This window comes from Scomber japonicus, chromosome 19, assembly GCF_027409825.1.
Source record: "Scomber japonicus isolate fScoJap1 chromosome 19, fScoJap1.pri, whole genome shotgun sequence".
Classification (NCBI taxonomy): domain Eukaryota; kingdom Metazoa; phylum Chordata; class Actinopteri; order Scombriformes; family Scombridae; genus Scomber; species Scomber japonicus.
Window position 1 is genome coordinate 7,857,192 of NC_070596.1, and position 26,200 is coordinate 7,883,391.

Here is a 26,200-nt window from a genome sequence, read left to right on the forward strand (position 1 = left end):
CACTACATTGTTTGTTCAGTAAGATTTCAGAAAATAATGAAAAATGTTTCGTTTTTGCTTAAAAATTAGTTAAACTATCAATTAATGAATCAAAATTATAGCTGATTATTGTTTTTTTGTAGAATGATTAACTGATAACCTCATCCATTATCTGTTATATTACAGCACATAATTTCAGATTAGATTATCTGTCTCTCTGTAATGTTCTGATAGTGTGTGTTGAATGAAGGTCCATTTTATGATGCACATTAAGTACCGGTATATTCTTTTAATTGACTTATTCTCTCTTTTTAAATTTCTCCTGTCTGACAGTTTTAAACTGTTATTGATATCAAACATCTGCTGTTATTTCAGGAGTTTTCTTGTGTTTCAAAGACTGAAGACTCCCCGTTGAGTCCTCCTCAGCTGTCCCTCCGGACTGTCACCAGCTAAATGACGCCACCTGTAAGCTGCGAGCGTCTGTAGCCATGGATTCCAAAGTCGACCTCACGGCAGAGCCCGAGCAACAAGAAAACATGCAGGCGGTTCCCGTGCCCGGCTGAGACGGTAACCGAGGGTAACATGGAGATAAGAAAGAGCACTACGACGGGGGTCATGTTCTGGACCCCCGCCCCGGCCCACACCTCACACACCAGCTCTGTAATATCCGAGGACGCGTGGGAGGAGGAGGATGAAGAACAGGCAGAGAAAGCGGACGACTTTGTCAGCCAGATGGATGAGAACGGCATCATCGGACTGGCGGAGGCGCTGGAGGACGTGAGACTGGAGGAAACTTGCGATTTGGACGCAGAGGGTAATCCAGCGTGGGATCTCGGAGCCATCACCCCAGAGGAGGCAGACCCTAGTGGGAGTGAGATTGATGCGCTGCCTGAGGAGCTGAGCTACAACCTGAGTGAACATCTGTCCTACACTGAATCACCAGGAGAGGATTTCCAATGTGAGTGTTTTGATTATGAATCAACTAATATCTTGATAGAAATGTCAGATTAAACTAATGAGCTGGTAGGTGGATTTTTGTTATCTTTGGATGGATCCAGACTAGGGTTAGGGTTATCCATCCAGAAAGCAAATAAGTGTATTTCCCAAAATGTCAAACTATTTCTTTAAATCTAGATGAGGCTGCTGCTTTTTTGGAGACGGTTTATGTCTGAAATCATTGTTTGCACATCTCTCCATGTCTTCAGTAGGTGATGACACCTTGGATACCTTGAAAGCACAAATTGAGGATGAGGAGGTGGAGGAGCTTCCTGAGAGCGACGAATACCTAGAGGAAAAAGATGGAGAGGAAGAGGTTAAGAGAAGTTACAGAAATGGAACAAAACATGAACACAGTAGCACATCAGGAGAGCTCAGAGCTCAAACTGGTTTGGGTGAGAGCCGAACTAAAAAAAGCTCGACACAATTTTGTAGCACTCACCCGCCAGCCGTAGAACCCGCTGCCTCCAACCACCACTGTCCAACATACCAGTCTACCTCACCTCTCCCCTCCTCTACCCTCCCTCACCTCCGCCACTTCACTGCTGAGGAATTAGCCGCCACTCCGGGGATCGAAGCCGAAACACTTCCAGATATGGGCTTCATAGAAAGTCTTCCAGAGTCACAAAGCGGCTGCACGAGCCTCAGGTCCAGTCCTCGCTCGCCAGGGAAATCTGACATGGGGGAGACGTGGGGGCTTCAAGCAGCAGCCGTCTTCCCCCAAACAAACAGTGGAGTCAGTAACAGGCTTTTAAAGTCAGATGAGCATCATCAAAAGCCCACTCCTTTACCGAGGAAGATGAAGCAGCAGTCTCCTGGTGCTACATATTCAAAGACTGGTCGCTCTAGTTCTCTCAGGGCAGACTGCTCCAAATCCAGTCCAGGTAGAGAGCACAAGACACCCAAAGCCTGGACCAATGCTGCTCTACTCCACGAATCCAGGTAAGGAATCATCACCTGTCCTCATGTTGCTTCCTCGTCCTAAATCCACCTTCTGTTTGTTGTTCAGTTTTCATACATCGTGATTTAAAAAAAAGCCTTAAACATGAATCAAATTGTGCCTCCAGATTGGGGATTCTGAGTCACCGGACACCAGACTTCTCCAAGGTGGAGCCCAAGGTCCGTTTCCCCAAAGGTGGTTACAAGCCCCCCAAGAGCAAGCACTTGTCCAAAAAGCAGTCCTTGTCCCCTGAGCCCCCGTTAGTGTTTAAATCTCCTGCTGACATTGTGAAAGAAGTCCTACTGAGCACCACAGGTGGACCACCTGCCCCGACAGACTCTAACAGACTACCAACCAGTGCCCCCAAGTCCACTGTGCCTCAGGACTTCAGATGCCGCCAGCAAGCCACCACACTGCTGGAACAGCTGCAGGTACTGGCAGAGAGAGAGAGAGAGAGAGCACATAAACACTAAACTGAAACTAACTTTTAACCACCCAAACACTGAGCCAATTTACAGTGCAGTATATTACAGTATTTACAGTAATTACAGTATACATAGAAGCTACATCTTACAATGTCAGCCTTGTGGTTTTGTGAGGATGAGGAAAACTGAGCTTTTAGGAAGTATTTATGAGACACAATCACCCTTTTATGCTTGTTCAGTTGTTCCCGATAACAGGGAAAAGTAAATCAGAAGTTTGGCTGTATTGAAACACGTTGGAGGTGATCACAGAGAGCAGAAAGGCACAGAACAGATGTTAAAACTGCTTAAGGTCAGCAGAGGAACCAGATGTTCTGTTTCAATCCTCACAGGTGTTGGCTGCGATGCACAATTTTGTCGTTTGTCAGCCAAGTGAGGAAAGAGAAGGGGAGATTTGGCTGCTCTCCTGTTTAGGTGTTTCAATGACTGAGAAAACAACCTTAAAACACTAACATGGATGCTCATTGTTTCAGATGAATTAACCCATAAAGTTTAGGTTGTAGTTTCAACAGTTGACATTGTCTCACAGGATGCTACAATGCAACATGTTCATGACACTTTCTCCTAGAATAAAGAGATGCTGTGCATACATTTCAAGATTAAGATGATTGTGATACGCTGTCAGAATTGACATTTCTCGGCTATTCCACTTCTACTTTAGTATTTATTATAGTAAGTGGACCAGTCTAGAAATACCACAATACAATACATTGTCTAGGACGCAGAGTTACACAATTTGATAAAACACTCCTGAAATATAAAGAGCAGTTATACTTTTTCTTACACTATCATAATCAAACATGATTCCTAAAAAGAACCTGAAGGGAATTCCTAGAAATCTCTTAAGGGAAATCTTCCCTTAAGAGAGAACTTCCACTTTCCTTTCACTTCTGAAGTTTCAAATTTAGCCCTAATATTCAAAACAAGGTGCTTCATGCAGCTCGCTACACTTCACAGGCTTTCATGCTCGTTCCCAGAGGCAGCAGTACTCCAGCTGTCCCACTTTATTACATCCTCCCTGTTTCTGTGGCAACGCTCAAGTCACACTACTAGAAATGAAGTGCTGAACAGGGAATGCACACAAATGAATATACTAGATAGCTGTGGTACCAAAAAAAAGAAAAAAACTCACAAGATTATCAGTATAAACACTATATCCCCATATGCCTTCCCTTGGGACCAAGAGTACAGGCGAAAGGGGGTAAAAAAAAAAGACCCATTGACATTTGACTTTGTGCTTTATTCTTAATTAATCTGCTGCACCAAGACAATTACAGAGCTTTGACATGAGACTTCTGTTTTTACTACATAGATTTTGATTGAAAGTGGAAAGTACAATAAAGTCTGCAGATCAGTGACCTTGAGATAACACATATAAACTCAGTTATAGTGTCATATAGTAATAATGTATGAGTTAATCTTCCAGGATGGATTAACTTTGCTTGTCAGGGTGACTTTTGGGAATGATAATTTTTCCCTTTGTATTAACCATATGATTAAAGTTTGGCCAGACCTAACAGTGCCTAAAGTCTGCTCCATTCTCTCTGTCCTCTCATTCCTTATCTCTCTTTTTTGCCAAACTTTTCTGTCTTCTCTTTCTTTTTAATTCCTCCTCTTCCCATGAATCTTTTGCACCTTTTTTTCTTCTGTTCTCCTACCTTACTTTCTTATTTCCTCTCTTCTGGCTGCAGGAAGACTACAACAGACTGCTGACTAAGTATGCTGAGGCAGAGAATACTATTGATCGCCTACGCCTAGAAGCCAAGGTAGTTCATCTAGAAATCAGGCTTTAATTTGTCACTATTTAACAGTGTGCTGTAGTTTGGAGTTTTTAAAATAACTTTCAAAATGTATTCTTGCTCTCAATTTTAAGTCGATACAACACCTCTGAGTTATTAGAAACTTTAAAATGGACAGTTTATTTTTCCTCAAATGCAGACATAGTATTACATTATTCAGTTTTTAAAACAAATGCTTTTAGAAAGACAGATGATATATAAATGTTTAACAGAAATACCTGACTCACTTCTGTAATGATGTGACTTTCATTCATTAAAGGAATTGCAGTGAAAACATCATTATTTTCAAAGTAGAGCTTAATCTCAAGAGACATGTAAAGCCAAAGTGTTGGAGATTGCTTACTTATTTTAAAAATAAAATAAAGATACAGAATTTATAATTCTAGAATAATAACCCCTTGTTTCAGATGTATATTCAAATATTAATAAGTCAAGTGTGTTTTTATTTCTAAAGTCTTATTTTGAAAGGACAGACATGTAGAGCTCCAACAGCAGACGTCTGAGCACATCAAAGACAGAGCAGTATGTCAGAACAAGTGATTTAGGAAATCTCAGAAAAGTGGAGTGACAAAGAAATGAAGTAGGAGTGTTCGAGTGTTCTCAAGTAGCCTCTTTAAAGAATTATTGGCCAATTTATGTTGGAGCAGCAGTGTGCCACAATCAGCACCAATTAAAATCAGCTTAGTGAGCTCCTTGCCTCTCCTCCTTCCATCTGTCTCCCCCTCCTCCTGCACACAGAATCACACACAGTGGGAATAACACTGAAATGTATTGTGTTACGTAGTTCAAACACCAAGAGATGTAGTTAGATTATTCATTTAAAATCAAATTTTTCTTGATTTTTGATTTCAAAGCTTATAAATAATCATTTATTATGTCCAATCAAAAATAAAAACCAGTACATTTTTCAGCCTGCTGACAGTGTGGCTTCTCTATGAATCAGCATACGTCCAGTTTATCAGAAACATGACCATGTTCTAAATTTAGATCATTTCAATCTTTCTGACCCATTTTTTCAGTGTCTTGCCTTTTTAACTGTCAAATAATAAATGCTTAAGCTTAAGTGGCTGGGTGAAATACAGCTCGTAAGCCTTTATGTATTGAGTGTGTGTGTGTGTTTTATGGGTACTGTTGAGGTCAGTTTAAGGTCATTATGATTTACTGCTCAGAGGGCTTATCGTTCTCATTTTTATTCATTCTGTGTATGTGTGTGTTAACAGGGAGAGGAGAGAGTTCATTTTACCCTTTTATCACACAGTCCAGCCCCAATTCATTTGGTTTCTCTTCTGAGCTTAAAGCAACCTCAATGACCTCATGTTGTGTTGATATGATATAATGAAGCCAAGAAAAAAAAAAAGTGAAAACACGAGATGATAGATGATGATTCACTGCTCTGCTTTCTTTGCTGGGTCTGAATACTGCACTTATTTGTCTCAGGGAATTTCTTTTTTAGTTTAGTTAATCCAACAAAATCTGATCATCTCTATTTTAGTAGTAGTTGAGGTCACTGATATCACTGTTCTTGTGGGAAGGAAAAAGTGGTTCCAAGATATGACCACATATATTTAGAAGTTAAAATCTTAGTGGGGGGATGGCCATCATCACATGTACTTATTTTTCTCATTTCCACCAGGTGAACTTATACTCTGACCCTCCCAATCCCGGCCACTCTGTGCAGTCAGGACAGAGGACGGGGGCTTCCAAGATCATGACGCTGGAATTTCCTCAGGCTCAGAGAGCAGAGACCAACTCAGCTACTCTTCATCCAAACGGACACAGCCCTAATCAGAGTATGTGCATCTTATTCAGTAGCTTTTCTGTCAAATTCTTCATTATTATATAAGTCAGTGAATCATCTTTCCCTCATCAACAATTAAATATATCACTTAAAGTTTTCATCATAATGCAAACAAATAAAGTGGCTTCCACACCTATCTTTCAGCTGCTGCTTATAGCTCATGTCATATAACTGTTGTTCTTCCCACTGCACGTCTGTCAAATAAACAGGAAGTTCTGCAGCTCGTCCTTCTTCATCTGCCTCTGTCTCATCCTCAAGAAGTCCAGGTCCTCAGGTGGGGCAGCAGCTGTCCAAGATTCTCTACAATCAGGCCGACAAGTTCCTCCAGCAGGTATCTGACTCATCAGGGATGAGTGAAAATCCTCACTGGTTTACTCACAGGTTTTAACTGGATCATTTTTGTGTTTTTCATTCAGCTGCAGACTTTTGAGGACCTCCTTAACAGTAGAAAACTCAAACCTTTTGAACAGATGAAGGTAAGAAGCAAACAGTAGAAGTCTGTAATCCCACCGGCCATCTCATATTTCAGCTAATGAACCCATGCTCTCTTTCAGGGTCTCTCACAGCTTGGTCAAGGGCTCGATTCTTTAGAAAGGGGCTACCTGTTAGCGAGAGATGAGCACAAACACCTGCAGCAGCAAGGAGCAGAAATCAATAACTTTGACCCTGAACGGTGAGAGCGATTACTTTTTATTATATCATGTACTTATATGCACACTATTTTTTTACCTTTCTTCATGTGCATTTATGTATGTGTTTATATCAGGGAGCTGGATGGGCTCATCTTTCAGTGCGGGCTGGGTATGGATGAGCTGAAGGAGCAGGTGGAACAGATGCAACAGGAGCAACCCATCTGTGAAGCACCTCCATCTCCACCTCCTGCACCTGCCACTTTATGTGAGGGGAGAGAAGCCCTGTCTCACACACAGGTACCACCAAAGTCACTGTCTACATGTGCACAGCTACAGAGTGATTATGGTGTCACTGCACAGTCGACTATGTTGTGCACCTGTTCACGAAGCATGTTAGCATGTTTGTGTCTGGCTTATTAATGTAATTCTGAATTGATTTGTAAATACTTTACATTAACGACATAGAAACACAACTGTAACTGTTTTCCTGTTAGGAGTCATTGAAAACTATGCCCTGGTTTTCTTGTTGTTTTCTTGTTGTATGACCAATCAAAATGATTTCACTGTTAGAAAAATTGCATCCACATCATATTTTATATATTGACGCAACTCTGATGGTCTGATACACTGTTTCTACTACTTATCAAGGTTTGTAACTCCTTCCAGGTCGTTCCAGGAGGGGCAACAGTGGTGGAGGTGAGCTTAGTTAGTGAAAATGATGAAGAGGAGGAAAAGACAGAAGATGAGGAAACTCTGAATTCTGTCTTCCTCAAACCTCTGAATGGAAAACACAGACACGATGGTCAAGACTTCACACCGATAGATCAGTAAGTGATGATGTTTTTTTTTGTTTTTTTATTTTTTTTATTTTTGACAAAAGTTCACAGCTATGGAACATGTGAGTTGTGTATCATCAATAAAAGAGTTGTCCATTTGTTTAGCTACCAAAGCTTCAAAGAACTTCCAACACTCCTTGACCATGGCCTGAGAGATGGAGCTTCCCTCTCTGTTGCTTCAAAAACTGACATGCTGCCTGTAGAAAAGGGCAAAGAGGGACACGGTCAAGAAACAGAAGTCCAGAGAAGTCTTCCACAGAGGTTAGTTTAATCTGCTGCATATTAAAAACTGGAAATCACTCTTAAGATCTTTGTTTTGTTCTAAACTTGCATGGTAAAGACTTTGTTAAAGCTCATTTGAGTTGCTCCACAGGACTCAGGTCTTTAATTGTCTCTGACAGGCAAGTTGAATCAGACCAGCAGGACTCCTCTCCTGTTCCTTCTAGCAAAAAACGAACCAGCAAATCCAATCATCCACGCAGGGCCTCCAGCCAGTCCACCGTGCTCCCCGTTCATCCTCCCAGTAGCAGTAGGAGGTTAGAGATGGGAAAGTCTCACAGTAGCAGTCTGAGCAGTTTGGGAGAGATTGCTGCATCAGATAAGAGGAGCTCCAAACTACAAACTGGAGCCAGGAGGGTGCTTTCTCAGGTCAGTTATGTTGTACACATATTGTCTAGATTAACAAAAGACTTTCACTGATTCAACATGGATTCCATGTTGCTGCGGGTTTGTGTATGAAAGGGTTGAAGTTAGAGGAAGAGAGGGAGAGAGAGAGAGAGAGAGCACGACGTGAGCCTCCTGTTTGTTTCCAACACAATCAAAACAAGTGTCTGTGTAGAAAAAAAAGCCTACTCTTGTTTGTGTTTGTGTTTGTGTGTGTGTGTGTGTGTGTGTGTGTGTGTGTGTGTGTGTGTGTGTGTGTGTGTGTGTGTGTGTGTGTGTGTGTGTGTGTGTGTGTGTGTGTGTGTGTGTGTGTGTGTGTGTGTGTGTGTGGATCTCCTATAGAAAATGAAATTAAACATATTCATCCTGTTTTAACTTGTGCAAAATAACAACATAGATTGAAGGATGGGAAAATTGATGATACACCCTATTCAGTAAAAGTGTTTTTGTGTTTTCATGGCTGCAAATTAAGAGCTGTTTTAAGAGTCAAAGAACTAAGCTTTCTTGTACCTTTTGAGCTACTTAATTAGATTTTTTTTCTGTGCAACAACAACAACAGCCTCTCTTGGCCTTTTGCTTTTCTAAAGTAGCAACAGTACATCAATGAATTACTAGAAGGATCACCTGAGATTTTTGCCTCAAAAGATGTGTAGTATGAAAAATAGTTTTTACATTTGGTCTACAGATGGATGGTGTGTAATGTTGTGTGTTGTGTTGACCAGGATGGCATCATCTCTCCAGAGACAGACAGCGGGTTTGTCGGCTCAGAGAGCAGCCATCTGACTCCTGCAGCAGCTCCCAGTCCACTCCACCAGAGGGCGCCAGAGAGGTGAGGAGGTTCAACACTGCCTGTTTCCATCTTACATGCGGTGTTAGTTGCACCATAAAGCTCACCTCATGTGCCTTCCCCCTCTTCTGTAACACACACACACACACACACACACACACCATTCCCATGTCTGATCCTACAACTGATAATACCCTGACACTCCTTGTTTTACTGTTTTCATCCAATCTTGTGTATTTCAGTCGATATCTGATCAGGTTTTGTTTGTTTCTTGCCTTTGTTTGAATTTTCCTCCAATTGTGCAGCAGTGTTTCAGTCCCTCAGGAAGTGAACTCAGGGAAGCCTCAGACCTCAGGCCCAGTCTCAGCACCTTCTGGTGGTTCTTCACCGTCACACAGACGCACGGCTTTAGAGCCCAGCAGAATCTCTCGGCGGAGAACCAGAAACGCGAAGAAGAGACGCTCGTTCTCCTGCTCTCCCCAGCGCTGGGTCAGTGAGACAGACCAAACCAGGGCTGAGAGTGGAAGTGAGTTTGGGCTGGAGAGTGACTGCAGTGAGTCTCCGAATTCTATCCATCAACTGAGATTGTTTTTTAAATGGATGCTCGAGTCATTTGAAACACTTACAAACAATAATATCTATTGAATCAGTACTAAGGCCTGATGTCTGGTTGTTCTCATCGTCCCCTTGAATTTTCTCATTCATGCCTTCATTTTTTCTTTCATTATGTGTTTACCCTCTCTGACTGCAGCTTACACCGTGTCTGAAGAGGGACAGAGTGACCGGTACGCCGAATCCCTCGATTCCTTCCACAGCTCCTACCCAAGCTCCTCCCCCGCTGCACGGCTTCACCATGGCGATTCTCTCAAAGCGCTGAGATCCAGTCAGGCAGCCAATCGCGAGTGAGTGTGTAGAAACAGCTGCCATGGCGATAGCTGTGCAAACAAGGCCAGATTTATGTCTCCCTGCAGAGAGACTCCTACATGGGACTCAAAGTGAACGAGCTTTGTTAGCTCAAAGTATGGGGGCAGAATATTGTAGAAAATACACTGCTAGAGCTCAGAGCTACAGTATCTTCCTGTTCCTGCTCTGAAAACTGTCAGCTTTTTTAAATCAGGCAACTTATTTCTAATGGATGAGAATAATAAATTGACTCCTGGAGGTTTACCCTGCCAGCTACACAGCTCATGAAATGCTGAACTATCCTTAATGTTTATATCATCATATTCTTTTATGTATTTTATTACAGAATCGGCTGCTAGTGAATGTGGTTGAGTATTAGGAGGTACTCTGTCTTGTTTCCTGCATGGTGTGGTGCTGCATGACTCTTTGCAAAGTGTGTGTGTGTGTGTGTGTGTGTGTGTGTGTGTGTGTGTGTGTGTGTGTGTGTGTGTGTGTGTGTGTGTACACATTTGGATTGACACGTGTCACCTGCACTGATACTTTTTATTCACCTGTCAGTGCAGCAGGTCAGCAGTCACATTTCCTGGTGTTTGCCTTTTTTGGATTCGTGTGGTGCTGAAAACCAAAACATATGAGTTATAAATGCAAAAAATAGACCCCAACTGGATTGTTTCATGTGATCTGAAACATCTGGTGTGTGCTTTTGTTTGTGTGTTTCTTGTTTTAGTGATGCAATCCAGACCCTGCAGGCCGAGGTGACCAGACTGAAGGGCCGAATAGAAAAGTGTTTGAAAAATAACCCACCTGTCAGCTCTGTGAGAGCAGCTCCTCCAGCTCAGGAGACCCGCACTCACCCTATCACCTCTACACCTCGCATCAGGTTGGTTTGTGTCTTCCAGGTGTAAATAACACAGTTCATATTTAGACTCAAGCATCTGAACAGAGTTTGGAAGCCTGCCTCCTCCATGGTTTCACTGCTCTATACAAATACACTGTCCTTTACTAGTTATCTGATTTTTTACATCAGCTTGTTCTTAGGTTGGTCTTCTCTCGTTGTTCAGGTCTGGGGAACGCCGAACTCCAGTTGATGAAGCTGAAGAGGAGTCTACGCTGAGACGAACAGCCAGAAAGAGATCAGCTCCTGCACACAGACAAAAACCACAAGCTGACATCTGTAAGTACAGTACTTCACAACTTATATAGTATGTATGTATGTATCCTTCAATTAAGGATAAGGTGAATAAACCATATTCATTAACATTTATACATAAACCCTACTGTTTTCATTCAGGGTATTTAGTCTAAAGAGAATAACACACAGGACCCTGACTAAATGTTGTGTATTTTTTACCTGTACATAGATTATATATACATAGACGCATATGCTAGAACACTCATAAAAGCATGTGATTTTAACAAGTATATAATTTAATCTATGTAATGTTCTTATTTTTAGTATCCGGTTCAGAGCTGGAGCCCTCCACACTTCGGCCTCAGGTGTCCAGATGTACTCAAACATCTGACGCAGCACCAGACAGCCACTGTTCACGCACAAATACCAGAACACACACCAGTAAGAAGATCCATCCTTCCACCAAAAATAGATCCAATTGATTATTTAGGCAACTTCAGATGTTTCAGCAGCTTGCAGTCAATTTCGTTCATCAACAGTAGAATCCAGAGCCTTATTGGTACAGTTCAGAACAGAAATACATATGTAATTGAGCACTTGTTTAATTAAGACTTCAGTAATAGCAAGCAGTCGTTATCTGACAAAACACAGTAGAAATAACTTTGTAATTAGAACGCATTTATTTCTCCCTTTTTATAATTGCTTTTAGAGAAACACAGTGTGTGTGTGTGTGTGTGTTTGTGTTACAGGGCAGGATCCTGCTGTGTCAGTACGAGTATCTGGATCAGCAGGTGAACCTGACAGCACAAGTCGAGCTCCTCTTTGTCCTCAATGTTTGTCACAATGTCACCGAGGGCGATCTGAAAGTAAGGAGGCTCCTTTCATCCTGAGCAGGAAATCTGTGTTTTTTGTCTTTTGTGTTAGTCAGAATTTCATCATGTTATTTGTCTGTTATTACAGTCAAGCAGAGAGGGTCAAAGCCACTTTTTTGTTTTAAGTTCATTTGAAACCAGTGTTCCAGCTTTCTCATCACTGATCACTCCTCTGCCTGTCTTTTTAATCAGGGCCAGTTGGTGGCAACAAAGAGTCGATTCACTCAACCTCTCACTTACGTCACTGTCCTCACTGTGGACGCCTTAAACCATACAGAAGCACTGAGACAGGTGAGACCAGACCATGTGATCACACAGGGTTTCTGCAATGTTCACCAAATAAAATAACTTAATAAGAAAGGATTAAAGAATTCAAACTGTTTCAATATACAGGATGCAATTTAATACATTTTTCATGTTTATGGTCACACCAGTGGAAGAATGATGGAAAACCAATTAAATACATGAATGTATTGACATTTCTATCACATTTATGTCAGTTCTTCCCAGCATAGCAATAATTTGCAGTTAATTAATCATTTACAGCTTCCTGTAGCACAATCCACTGTCGTACCAGTTGTAGGTTATAGATGTATAATGTCTACTGACAGCCTGCAACCACGTTAGTACTAATGTTACTTGCCCTACAGCAGACAAGAAATATTATTCAATTTAAAATGCTTACTGTGAGGTGTGTGCAGTTGTGGTTGATGATGTCATTAATCCATGACTAGTCAAAATCTGCGAGTCTATAGTTCAGTATCAGCAGCATACATTTCTTTACACTCAGTGCACTTGGCACATAAATGGGTTCAGACTGCAGTGAATGAAATTAGTTTAATCATCTGAAGTGTTACTGGAGCTCCTGACCCTGCTGTGTGATTCACAGACTGTCGCAGAGACTCAGACTCGCCCCCACACACGTGCCGCAAACCAGCCAAGTCCCTGGACAGAGCAGCGAGGAGCAGATATTTTACAGCTGCAGCTCCTCCTTCACTGCTGCATTGCACGCCGGTGTGCCCACCACCACTGCTGTAAGTAATCCACACACACACACACACACACACACACACACACATACACATACACACACACACACACACACACTAACCAGACCTTTAATGAAATGTATCCACTAATGGTTGAAATGAAATGAATGAATGAGCCAATAACATTGACTCAGCCACTCTGATTATTTGCAAACAATTCCACATTACATACAGTACATCTCCATACAGTGTTACAAATCAACATATATTAGACATGTTTAAAATAAACCACGACTGCACAGAATCATTACTCAATGATTGCTGCACTATATACATGCAGGTTAGAGAGGTTAGAGGAAACTAGAGGAATTGCGGACATAGCATCATAAATACCAAGATAACCAAAGCATCATTTAGCTTGTTTAAAACATCTTAAAAAGAAAATAATAAAGATGTTAAAAACATCTTAAAAAGATGTTTAAAAAATGAAGAGAAAGATGTTGTTTTTATTTAAAAAAAGGAGAAGAACATAATTTAATGGGAATCTTAACAGTGTGAAGACTTACATACACTTATTCTCTTTATCATCATCCCCACCTTCTCCTTAGGTTGTACTCTGGTCCTGTGATGAACTCCTACCCACCTCCCATCTACGTGTCTCCTAGCAACAGCACTGGCACATCCTCAGGGATCAGAGGTCGCAGGGAGGTGAGGGGGAGGACGAGACGTTCCCTATCCGTTGATGAGCAGCATACCATTGACAGCTCTCTGAACAGAGCCATCAGAGCTGCACAGCACATGAAACACACCTCCAGACACATGGCCCGCTCTCTAGCTACAGGACTGCACTACCAGGAGCTGCTGTCTCAGTCCTGCAGCTACTAGACTGAACATCAGATGTATGTCATCTATCAGCAATATATATGTATATCAAGTCAGCTCAGGACTGAGTGCAGGAACAAAGTGAATAAAAACCTGAAAACTATCTCTTTGTAACTTCTCTTTGGCTCCTACGCTTGGAGAAAAACTGATGCTTCTTAATGACATCATTACTGTATGTCTCAGGTGGCCAAATATGAATTAGTTTCTTTAGGTGATATAATATTTATTTAAAGCAATGTGCTGGCATACAAAGAAAAGATAAACTAACTTACTAAAGATGATGTAGTACTGTAGATCAGTTTGATTGGAAATGTTGTTGATCATATTGATTTTCAAACACAAGGTGAAGAAATTACTTTCTTTACTTTAGCTGTCTGGATAGGCAGTTGTCCAGTAAATTCTCAATTATTTTGAGGTATTATGTGACTGCTTATTGATCATGTGAATGTTTTTTTTTTTTTTACTTTTCTAGAAGAAGTTCAGTATTTCAGTGTTATTTTGTGCAAGTTTTTTTTCCCTCATAGATACAACGTATTGTAAATGAAATGCACTTGCTCATCGCACCTGTGATGGACTCGGACTCTGCTGGATATCTTTAACATTAGTTCTTGTCTTGTTTTACTCTGTATGTTGACTGCAAATTTTACAAATGATGTACATGTTGAATGTAGTTTTTTTTTTTACAGTATTTTTTCATAAGCTTGCACGTGTACATGAGCCAGACGTTTACAGTAACTGAACAGCTTTACGTGGATCAGACATTCACACACCTCAGCACCTGATGTACGTCTATCTCTACAGGTGGGACTGCAAACGCAGGTCAAGTTTTTCAGATCAAATTTTGTGTTACACATGGTTGAAACATACTGAAGCAACATGCATCAGGGTTCCTGATGCAAGTATGGAAATAAATTTGATCAATTTCCAGGTATTAAAAAGTATGGCAAATGAAAAATAAAGTATGGAAAAATGGTGGTGAATCAGTTTCAACCAATTATTGTACAGTAGCGGACAATAATGAGTCTGCCCCCGCTCCCCTTCCTCCCTGCCTCCTGCCCTCTGCCTCCTAAAAAGGTAGACTCTGTGTCTGTCTGTATCTACAGACCTGCCAGCTTGTGGTAAATGTGAACCGTTAATAACGGAGTGGTGCGTCTGTGTGAGCGCGTGTGTATTTTAGCCTTTATATATATCCATTGCAGATAGAGTATATAAGGAGGAATGCGCTTATTTATACTGTTTGAGAGATCAATGTATTATTTATCAGCTTGATGAGATCAATTTGTGGATTACTCATAAAATCACAGCAACTGATCAGTTAGATCTAAGCCTTACCTTGATGAGATCAATGTGTGGTTGACTCATAAAATCACAATAACTGATTAGCCTACATCTAAGTAAGGCCTACATTTAGCCTACATCCGAGTAAGGCTGATTAGTCTACATCTAAGTAAGGCTATAGCCTTACTACAGCCCCTACATCTAAGTAAGGCTACAGCCTTACATTGTTGAGATCAATGTGTGGATGACTCATGAAATCACAACTGATTATTCTACATCTAAGTAAGGCCTACATCTAGCCTACATCTGAGTAAGGCTGATTATTCTACATCTAAGTAAGGCTATAGCCTTACTACAGCCCCTACATCTAAGTAAGGCTACAGCCTTACATTGTTGAGATCAATGTGTGGATGACTCATGAAATCACAACTGATTATTCTACATCTAAGTAAGGCCTACATCTAGCCTACATCTGAGTAAGGCTGATTATTCTACATCTAAGTAAGGCTATAGCCTTACTACAGCCTCTACATCTAAGTAAGGCTACAGCCTTACATTGTTGAGATCAATGTGTGGATGACTCATGAAATCACAACTGATTAGTCTACATCTAAGTAAGACTATAGCCTTACTACAGCCTCTACATCTAAGTAAGGCTACAGCCTTACATTGTTGAGATCAATGTGCGGATGACTCATGAAATCACAACAACTGATTAGTCTACATCTAAGTAAGACATAGCCTTACCTTGATGAGATCAATGTATGGATGACTCATAAAATCACAACAGCTGATTAGCCTACATCTAAGTAAGGCTACAGCCTTACCTTGCTGAGATCAATGTGTGGATGACTCATAAAATCACAACAACTGATTAGCCTACATCGAAGTAAGGCTATAGCCTTACCTTGATGAGATCAATGTGCAATCAAAATATGTTGGCAGGTCTGCAATTCACAAACAGAGCTAGATGCAAACTTTGCGTGAAGTCGCTTGACATCGCCAACATGGGGGAGAAGGTGATTCTGAGCCATATTAATGGAAAAAACAGACATCTCGTCACTGCATCACGAGTGTGTGTGTGTGTGTGTGTGAGAGAGAGAGAGAGAGAGTGAGTGAGTGAGTGAGTGTGTGTGTGTGTGTGTGTGTGTGTGAGAGAGAGAGAGAGTGAGTGTGTGTGTGTGTGAGAGAGAGAGAGAGAGATAGAGTGAAACATTTTATTTTCAGAAGCTTGAGGGACACAAAAAAGTTGTAAGCATTGAACTGTTAAAATAAAATTCAATGCATTGAACTCACCTGAGTTTTTATTTGCATGCCTTGGCTACAATCCCCTATTAAGAATAATTAAATATGATGTGAAATATGATACACTGATATATTTACTCAGATGTCACATATTCTCTGAAAAAAAAGAAACACTGAGAAGTCTGGAAATTAGGGTATGGAAAAGTATGGAATTTTGTAATTCCAAATGTGTAGGAAGCCTGAACTGTGGATTTTAAGTGAATTCTGTTTTTGTTCATCCCTAATCTTTTATTTTAAACTTTTGTACCATCATTTCTTAAACTGTGTTTTTTAACATTTCACAGGGAATCTTCTGAGTTGTCCCTAAAGAGCCAAATAAAGATGAAAATGAACATTTTATGTAAGTGTATTTTTGAGTTTATTTTAAAAGAATCCACTAAAAAAGTAAATATATTCAAAAAGACTTGAGTCTTAAATGTAATGGAAGCCAATTTATTAGACAGCCTTAGTACATATTAGGTACACATGGAAGTATTGTTTGTGCTTCGACACTCGCAAACATACAATCCCAATAAGTTAAACAGTTTTAGGACAGACTAATGCTTCAATAATATTTTTCTCTGATAAATAATTTTGATATAAATCAATTGATTTGACAGAGTAAACCCTATACAACAGCAAATTATAATAGAAAAAAAATAAACACAAAGTCAAGCATTTGCATCACAGAAAATGCATTATAGTGCAATATACAACTTGTTTGGCCAGGGACTAAGGAAAGGAGGGAGGAAATAAAAGTTAAAGAGTTGGATTGAAGTCTTTTTTTCTTTTGCAAAGCCATTCACCATTGGAGGGTTTACATTGCACCAGAGGAGGAAACAGACAAAGAAAATATAGATATTAGTTCTTTTTTCCAGTTGACCACTAACAGCTACAGCTAAAACATCACAAACACGGTGGCTTCACATTAGCATTTTTTAAAGGAAAAGTGTCACTACTTCACAGTCAGAAATATCACCAGTCAACAGTGAGACGCTAAAACAGCAACAAATGGCATATACACAACACTACTCAGTGCATGGCCCAATTAAACATCGTTACTAACCAATGATAAGACTTAATCTGACAGGATACAATACTGAAATACAACTGGCCCTTTTTAAGATTATTCATTAATATCAGCAAGCAACGGCCGTTTCGACATTAAAACGTGAAGTTTCTCCGGAGAAAGGAAAAAGTTTGTGGCAAGTGAATACTTTACAGTCTCAGCAGGGTTGAGTCTGGCCTTTTCCATTTTCAAAACCCCTCTCAACCAAGAGTTTCTACTGAACCGAAAACTCTCATTTTCAGTATCAAACATTTACCGGCTGCAAACTGGCACGATGGAAGGTTGCAGAGGGCGGCAGCCGACGTGAACTCAGATACAAAATGGCTACACCGTGAAATAAAAATGTATCAAAATATACACAGACACGTCTAAATCCACTCCTGTAGCATAGTCCGGTTATCTGCTGTTCAACCATGTGCTCAGTTTTGTCAAAAATGTTATTTCTGTCACAATATGGTTGCTCTTTTAGCTTTAATTTAATGCTAGCTAAGTGAGCTTTAGATAACTTAAAGGTTATTTTAGAAGCTAGTATTTGTGATACAGTTGAATTGTATTGCACTATACTGAGAGGTGTCTTTACTATTCAGTACACCCTATCAATGATAGAAGGCTAAATATTAGAAACTCCTCTGAGTATAAAGCATTAGCTTTGTGTTAGCTAATGCTAGGTATCTCTAACAGACTGGCAACCGATTTAACAGACAGACTTTTGAGTTAGAGCGGTTTGAAAGTGGTTCTGTGCACATTTTGATATTTATTTGATACTGAAAGCTCAATTTTTCAGTGGAGTATTCAAGCACGACATCTTAGGAAAAAGCTAAATGCTGACTCTGCGGCTCCCAGAACATCCACACTGGATACAAACACAGTAACAGTCCACACAAAGTCCAAGCATGCTACTGAATACGAACATCTCAAATGGGCAGGGGCGACTCCTCTCTGATGAAATATATTTATATATTGCATGTTGACTGATATGATCTATTTTACAACATCAACCTCTCAAACTGCACATCCCTCCTCCACCCGCTTCCAATAAAACTCACACAAAGGAGGTAACCCAAAGGAACAAACGAGAGAAAATATCTACCTTTTACACATTCTAGCAGGATTCATAGCATACAATATTACATTTTGGTACTTTCAGTTTTAAATGGCCTTCTGCTCTGATATTTAAACCTTTTTAAATAAGTTTATTTAGTTGCATCCATTGTAAAACATGAGAATACTTACAACGATTTTATTCTTTGATATAACATATATTTTTTTTATCATCTAAGATGTCTTTTTTTTTTCTTCTCAAGCAAGATGCATACACAAATGAAGGATTTTTGTGGGGAGGGAAAAGGAAGGAGGTAAGATGGGCAGAGGGGGGCCAGGTTCAGGTTAAGAGGAGGGAGACGTGATGGGAGGATTTTAGCTTGTCACTTCCTCGTCTGGTTTGTTCATGGCCTTGAGCTGCTCCAGCAGGCTGGTGGGGGTAAAGATGTGGGTCGATCCTGAGGACACACACACACACACACAAACACACATGCACACAAAGAGAGAGAGTTAGATATGCGTTTTGGACAGACACAGAGGGGAAAATGTGTTTTCAGCTCTTGCTATGAATGCCTACAGTAGCTAGATGAGGGCATGTCTTACGTAATGCCAAAAAAGTAAAACACTGAGCATCCCGAAGTTAATAAATCATAATCAGTTAGTCTGTAAGTTAAAAATGGTTCATTTACATGTATTTAAAAAATAGTAAAAGGAGGACCAAACTTGTACTGAACTTACAAGTTTAGGTGCATTTCAGTTATTTCAGTTGAGTGCCTTTTGCTTTCCTGTACTTCCTTTCAGTACTTTGTAATCTTCACTACATTTATCTTATAGCTGCAGTTACTTCTTACTCTGAATATTCAGATTTTGCATTAGGGTCAAGAAATAGCTAATCTGTGTTGTTCTTGTCTAAATGTTTTCCAGTCTCCAAAAAAATCATTTTTTTCAAAATTCTTAAAGATTGCAGTGTGATGGCACTGTGATGAGTTCTTTTTACAAGATTTAAGACAATAGTTTTGAGAATTTTGTCAATTTTTAGGGAATTGTGTTATTTTATCTGGTATGAAAATAGGAAAATCCCCATTAGACTTATACAAGATTCACTGGTAGGAAATCTTCACAGGTCCAAATTTAAAGATTTTCGTTCTATTTCATATCTCCAACTATCAATCCATCTCTTGTTTTAAACTTTAAATATTTTCATCTTTTACCCACATTAACTTCTTCCCCCTCTGACTAATACTCAGAGTCTGTCACGCTACAAACATACAAATGTAATCACATGCAGCTCGACACTATGGAAGCACACAGATCAGTGATGGCCACCATCACATGACTGTCACGTGAGCTGAAAGCTGCAAGGCGGGCTAAGTAGAAAAATCCTCCGACACCAAACCTGTCTACACAGCGCAGCCAATCAGGTGTTAGAAATCTGCCCACAACCACAACCTTTCATAATTAAAGAGCATGCACACAGCTGCTAGACAAGCAAAAAAAAAAAAAGACAAAAGCGGATCTCTACATGTCATGGGATCAAAAACCAGAGATCTACATCTACTGTAAATATGAATGGAAATGTGAAACTCGGTAGTCCTAATGACACAGGGATGAGCTCTGGTGACAGCTGAAGACACATTTCAGACATTGTAAAACTTTAAAAGGTGCTAGACTGGAGTAAAGCAAACATTTTGCCAATTTCTTTCGCTTCATTACCAGATTGATAGATGGATAATCATCTTAATCCTTGATCATAAAGAAGGCAAACAGATGATTTGATTTACTCCTCACACCTGTTCAACATTATCAACAGTATTGGACCTACATTGGTTTGTTTCTGTTACAAAGCTGCATGTTTCTTCCACTTTGGTTTGATTTCTTTAGCTTCTACAGTTAAACTAAACTCAGAACAAGAAGTGGAGGTAACGGAGGGTAAAGCCAGAAGAGAAAGAGGCAAGTCCATGTCCAGTTGGGTTATTATGGTAATGCAGGGGGTTCGTAGGTGTCAGGGATTGTGGGTGGGGGTTTTTTAGTGTGGGTCACGGAGGTCGACCTCGGACTTGCCTCGCCTGCTTCTCTGCTGTACCCCAAAAACACACAGCTTCGTGGGCCTTTTTTTAGCCCCCAGAAACACAACACTGTGATGTTGATTTCCAACGCTACTAAATTTGCGTACTGTACATGACCGGATTTGGACCAAAATAGCAGAACAAAAACAAAAGACTTGTTTTAGTAAGTGATGGCCTTTTTGCTCAGGAAGTGTTGAATGCGGCAGTATGCAGGGGGAGGGAGGGGAGCAGTCATACTGCTTACGGTGAGAGCTGCTTACTGAGGACACCATAAGACTAAAAGTTGGTTTGTAAACGATATCGCTTTAGCAGATTAGTTCGGAATGAGATGGATGCCCAGGGACACAGTAGTTTGTCTTTGGTGGGTGAAAATCCAGCTTTTTATGGAAATGTGTGTGTGTGTGTGTGTGTGTGTGTGTGTGTGTGTGTGTGTGTGTGCATGTGCGTGTGTGTGTGTAAAAGTAGCCTTGCTGATGCATTACAGAGATTGGAAATGAGTCATCGTCAGGGATATTAATGCAAATATATATTATTTATTACCTCTGCCAATGAGGTTATGTTTTGAATGTTCCTGTTTGTTAGCAGGATTTCTCAAAAACTGTCATGTCATCCAATGAAATGGGATTAAGTTCACACCATGTAGCCATTTATAAAGCACTTATTTTTGTCTTAACTTGCAACTTCCAAACTGTATTTCCATGAATTAATTTGAATATAAACGTTTTTCAACAGTCTGTTTCTCTACACATGTAATCCCATCTAAACCAAATTTGTCACATAAGAATAATGTATGAAATGTTTCTCTTTTTTCATATTCTACACAGTTTTCCTTTAAATGGTCAAATTCTTACACATGTGCCTTATTTGAAATAAACTACTGAAGCTCTTAAATGCATTGTGCTGTTACTGAAACACATTCATTCACCACATGCACAGATCAGCTTTGAGAAATCCTGTCAAACCTGACTGTATTTCACCAACAGATGGCACAACAGCAACAATCAGAACAGAACGGTTTCATTTCAATGGCTGAAGCTGTCACGAGCACAACAATTCATCTGTGACGGTGTGTATTTGGATGCAGATGTGGACCCAGATGCAGATTAAATGCTATGAACATTGTGTATTATTTGAATAGTACATTTAGAAGTTGGAGATATATGCTCTCTTTGTGCTTTTTAGATCTACACAGGTTCTTGCATCAACATACTGGAAACTATTAATCTGCTACTTACTAGTGTAAAAGGTGAGTTTTGGAAGAAATGAAGCTGCTCCTACATTAAGGGAGGGGGGTGGGGGGGATTAGTGGCAGCTGTTTGACATGTGTGGCATCTTTTTGTTTTTTGTTAGGTTGCTAAAGCATATCAGGTGGAACATTGCTACATCCCCAGACTGAGTCAGCAGAGAGGCGACATAGAGGCACTGGTACACAGGGCAACTTTTTAGGGCATGTGAACTGAATTCTTCTTCTGTTTTCCATTTGGTTGCCCCCACCCAAATTTGCCCCGTGTGTCAGCAGCACCCTGTAGGTATTATCATGATGAAGATGATGCTGTTGAGAACATATCCAGCACCCTCTGCAGACCAGCCGTGAGCCATGTGAGCATGTGATGGCGGGCTGAGGATCGGGAGTCAAACATTTAAAAGAAAAGAGCAAAAAGGAAAAAAAACAAAAAGAGGAGAGAATCCTTCTTTGAAATCCAACAATCAACTCAAAGATCTCGTCCTGAAAGAAAACCGCTAACAAATCAAGGTGATTGTCTTTGCGAGGGGTTTAATTTACAAAAATAAAATGGATGGATTTTTGGGGGGTAGATTAAATCTGGAGTGAGTGTTCAACAGGCTCAAAGGGGCCTTTGGGTGGCTGTCGAGAAGCGATTTAATCCACCCAGCTGAGATGATGGGAGGAGGCAGCAGGGATGGGGTTACGACCCTCTCAGGCATGGCCGCTCTTTAAAACAGACTTTACTTGGGCTGAATCCAAAATGTCCAACCAGACTTGCAGACTGGGCTGTTGCAGCTCATGTCCACAGGATGACTTTTTAAAAAACACATTTTTGTAATGCATTGAGTTAAAAATGATAGCATCACATTCATTTCCCTGTGGATCAATCAAACCAATGATGTCTGATGTAGTCTAAACTGTAAGTGTACTCTCTAAAAGTCTGTAGAAAGTCCACATGAGCCCCCTTGTGGACTGATGATGGTAATGGATTGTGGATTCGGGTAGTCCTAAGGCACTCGTGGACTTTTCGGGAAACGCGCCTGTTATCTCAACGAGTCTGCATGTTCAATAAAGTTGTGACATTTAGATTCAGCCTTCCTTCCAGCAGACAGGTGATACCTGATGCTAGCTCTCAGCCTATAGAGATGGGGTGGAGCTTGATGGAGCGGTCCATGCAATGAGTAAAGGTCGGAGTTTGCCCATCCCTGAGGGACACGAGGAGGAGGAGGAGGAGGAGGAGGAGGGTGGTGGTACATAAAAACGGTACTGAGTGATCAAAGAAGAAGAAGGAGGAACAAGGAGGAAGCCCTTGTGCTGTGAAGGTTCAGAAAGGGCTTCTTTGTGCGGCTGCCTTTACTTTTTTCAGTGTGATTTCTCTCTCCCTCCCTCCCAATCTGTCTCTGCCTCACTCGGCTGAGGCGTCTGTTTCCTCAAAGGACACCCTAGTGGACTCTCGGAAGTCGGGGTGCTGCAGGTCCGATAAGAATTTGGTGGGAGTGAGCATGTTGGTGGAACCTGTGGAGGAACAGAGGCGGCTTCACCACTCGTCTCTCAGCACATGCCACGCCCCCCTCCCCCGCTCTCTCTCTCTTTCTCTCTCTTGCTCTCTCTCTCTCTCTCTCTCCGAAAACAAAAAAGGGTTAAAAACAAGCAACCTGACATACACACACACACACACACAAAAAGAGACACATTCGTCCACTGACACATACACACACACACACACACACACACACACATACACATACACACACACTTGCCATATAGCACAAACAGAAAAAAGACTGGGACACAGAAAAAGACATGGCGTGGCTGCAATTTAAAGACAACAATTGTTTTAAAGACAACAGCTGAAGCAGAGCACAACAGAAACTAACAAGACATTAACACAGACTGACTGGCGAAGCTTTAACACATTAAATAAACAGTACAGAGGGGCATGACATAAAGGGCTACTTTAACATCATTTGCACACAGTAGGCAGGTTGTAACAATCTGCAACTAATATTTCACACATGAAGACACGTGTGTTATGTCTAAGGTGCGGCAGCAGTGAGTAATGTGCGATTGGGGATCTGGGTGCGTGATATTTATTTATGTTGCGTTGAAATTGCTCCTGGTTGCAAAACATGGAAAAGTCCAATTCCTAATTTGTGGTTTTGTATCAAATAAGTCGGTTTTCTGTCGTATAGTTGATGCAAAAATAAATGCAACGCTGGAATATTAAACCACGCTGAGTATTGTATGATTTCTGTTTAGTCTAGTTTGACTGTGGACGGAGATTTCACTGTTTTTGTCAGTGATTGTTCAACCCCCCCCCCCCCCCCCCCTTGATTTTGTAAAAAAATAAACAAACAATACTATTTCTGATTGCTTCAACAAATTCCAAATTCATTTATAAAAGTAAGAAAGAAACGTGCATTAAAATCACAAAAAGTCAGCTGATTTCATCCTGTGAGGAGGAAAAAAACTGATTGTGATACAGTATAATCAGATTTGATCATCGTGTCATAAAGCAGTTTATCTTTCTCTTTATGCATTGTGCTTCCATCTCAGGTTAGACTGTCCATCAGCTCACTTCCTGTGGCCGACTCTCTCCACGTTTCCTCTCCCCTCCCCTTCCTCCCGCTGTGTCCTTGTTCAGAAGCTGTGTCCCTCTGTGGACCTGAAGGCCAAGCTGAACCTACACCTGCTGGTTCAGCCTCACACAGTCCTTTTAAATAATTCAAAGGATGTGACCGCTGAATGAGGACGCAGCTTCTACTCACACACACGCCCGCTCTGTGTTTAACATTATGGCAGGGGGCTTGTATTTGAGTAGGCACGTTCAAGAGCCTACACATGAACCCTTCCTCGTGCTCAATCGTCCCCCCTCCTGTTGCGCTACTCACCAATGATGGCTTCCCACTTCCCATTGGCCTGTGTGACCTCATAAGCGCAGCGCATCTCGCTGAAGGACACGCCCCCGATGATGAAGACCATGACGCGTGGCCCGGTGCGGTACTCTCCAGGTGTTTTATTCTTGTGCCAGTGGCCGTACCGAGCACTGCCGAAGAGGAGGACAGGACAATGTTATTACAGTTTCCGAAAGTACAAGTCATCTTTATATCACAGGGGTGTCAAACATGGGCCAGATTTGGCCCGCCAAAGGGGTCCACCTCGGCCCTCTGGATAACTTAAGGTAAGTAAGGTAATTCCAGTTTTTCAATAAAATAAACCTCTAATGCTACTCTCGCTTATTTTCACTAGCCATTCACAGTCAGGAACGTCCAGCTTGAGATAACTCATTTGTGATTCAGGTTTGAAAGACAAATTTCTCTTGGTCTCTTACCAGAGTGACCCCGGTCCTGGCTGCAAACATTTTGTGCATGTTTGGGACAACTTATCTAATGTGAACAAGTCTTTTTTTAAATGAGCATCTATAAAACAAAACTGTGTTCCAGGTTCACACACAAGCACAGAGTAACTGGAACAGGCTGCTGCTCATGATTTAACCTAGTAGCCCATTGATGCACTATGAAGGCTGAGATTGTTGAAATTACACTCATATTATAGTATAGTTCTACTATTTACTATATATTATTATAGGTTATTATGCAATAGTTTTACTGGTTTGGCCTGTTTGAGATCAAACTGGGCTGTATGTGGCCCTTAAACTTAAATGAGTTTGAAACCCCTGTTTTATCATGTTAGCTGGTACAATTGAGTCAAAAAGAGCTAGTGAACTGAGAATGATTTCCAAATTTAGGTTGATATTTGTATGGACTTGGGAGAGGCTTTTTTGTCACCTGCCACCCATCTCCCAGACCATAATTCCAGCTAGCATTTAAGGCAAAATGCTAAAACTGTCCTTTGATTGTCAAGCTGTCAAAATTAGATTAGATGACAATTTGAGTAGAGAAAAACACAAAAATAAAAGCACATAAGGCTTCTGGAAAATGATTTTGTCTAGTATGCCTGTTTCCTTTCAGGCTACATACAGGCTCTTGCATCAGTTTGGTGGAGTTTATTAGAAGCTACACACACACTCTGGCAGGAAGCTCTGCAGCCTGCAGACACCGCCCAGGGGAAAAAAACATTTGGGCATATCATGATTCATAGGTGACAGCGTGTTATTGCACAGCAGACATTTTGGCTGTTTCCAAAATCACTCCCTATTTACTATATAGTGCACTATATTTAAGCTCTGCCATTTCATTTGGCTGTCTGAATTGTGAGTGTGTAAATGTACCAACTGTATAATTACCACAAAGAAAAGTACTTTGTGCTCGCAATCAAACAATACCATGAGCTGTATTTTATAGATGAGACACTGACACTGCAGCTGACAGTGCTGATGCAATGTGATGATGATTAGTAAGTGTCCGAAATCTTAATTTACTGCTCACGCTTGAGTAAATATAATGTCTATTACAGTACAGTAGTGAATGAGTAAATGACACAGCCTTTGATTTGTTATAGTCAGAAAATCACAGGTGTTACTAATGACATTAACACTGTCTGTGTGTCCCAGTACAGTGATTACAGTGAGACCATGAGCCAGCATG

The 26,200-nt window shown here is 40.8% G+C and overlaps 2 protein-coding genes across 5 annotated transcripts in view; one reads left to right on the top strand and one right to left on the bottom strand.

The window, feature by feature from the left end:
• The first annotated feature begins 561 nt into the window (after positions 1-561).
• Positions 562-13,693, top strand: akna (AT-hook transcription factor). Its single transcript, XM_053340541.1, has 22 exons — positions 562-937; positions 1,185-1,917; positions 2,043-2,346; positions 4,089-4,163; positions 5,830-5,986; positions 6,204-6,325; positions 6,411-6,470; positions 6,549-6,667; positions 6,761-6,923; positions 7,293-7,453; positions 7,568-7,723; positions 7,864-8,110; positions 8,848-8,954; positions 9,218-9,465; positions 9,664-9,814; positions 10,543-10,695; positions 10,877-11,017; positions 11,272-11,322; positions 11,702-11,813; positions 12,012-12,138; positions 12,709-12,853; positions 13,417-13,693. The coding sequence occupies exons 1-22, from the start codon at positions 562-564 to the stop codon at positions 13,691-13,693; spliced, it is 4,185 nt and encodes a 1,394-aa protein (XP_053196516.1).
• Positions 13,694-18,737: 5,044 nt separating this feature from the next.
• stxbp1a (syntaxin binding protein 1a) overlaps positions 18,738-26,200 on the bottom strand; it is a 24,494-nt gene continuing 17,031 nt past the window's right edge. For 3 of the 4 annotated variants that reach the window (XM_053339414.1, XM_053339413.1, XM_053339411.1), the window contains exons 18-19: positions 24,545-24,699; positions 18,738-18,820 (exon numbers count right to left, since the gene is read on the bottom strand). In XM_053339414.1, the coding sequence (XP_053195389.1) occupies positions 18,738-18,820; positions 24,545-24,699 (238 nt within the window). Of the gene's footprint in view, positions 18,821-23,058; positions 23,169-24,544; positions 24,700-26,200 lie in introns of those variants that run through there. The other variant, XM_053339412.1, reaches the window with a different exon arrangement.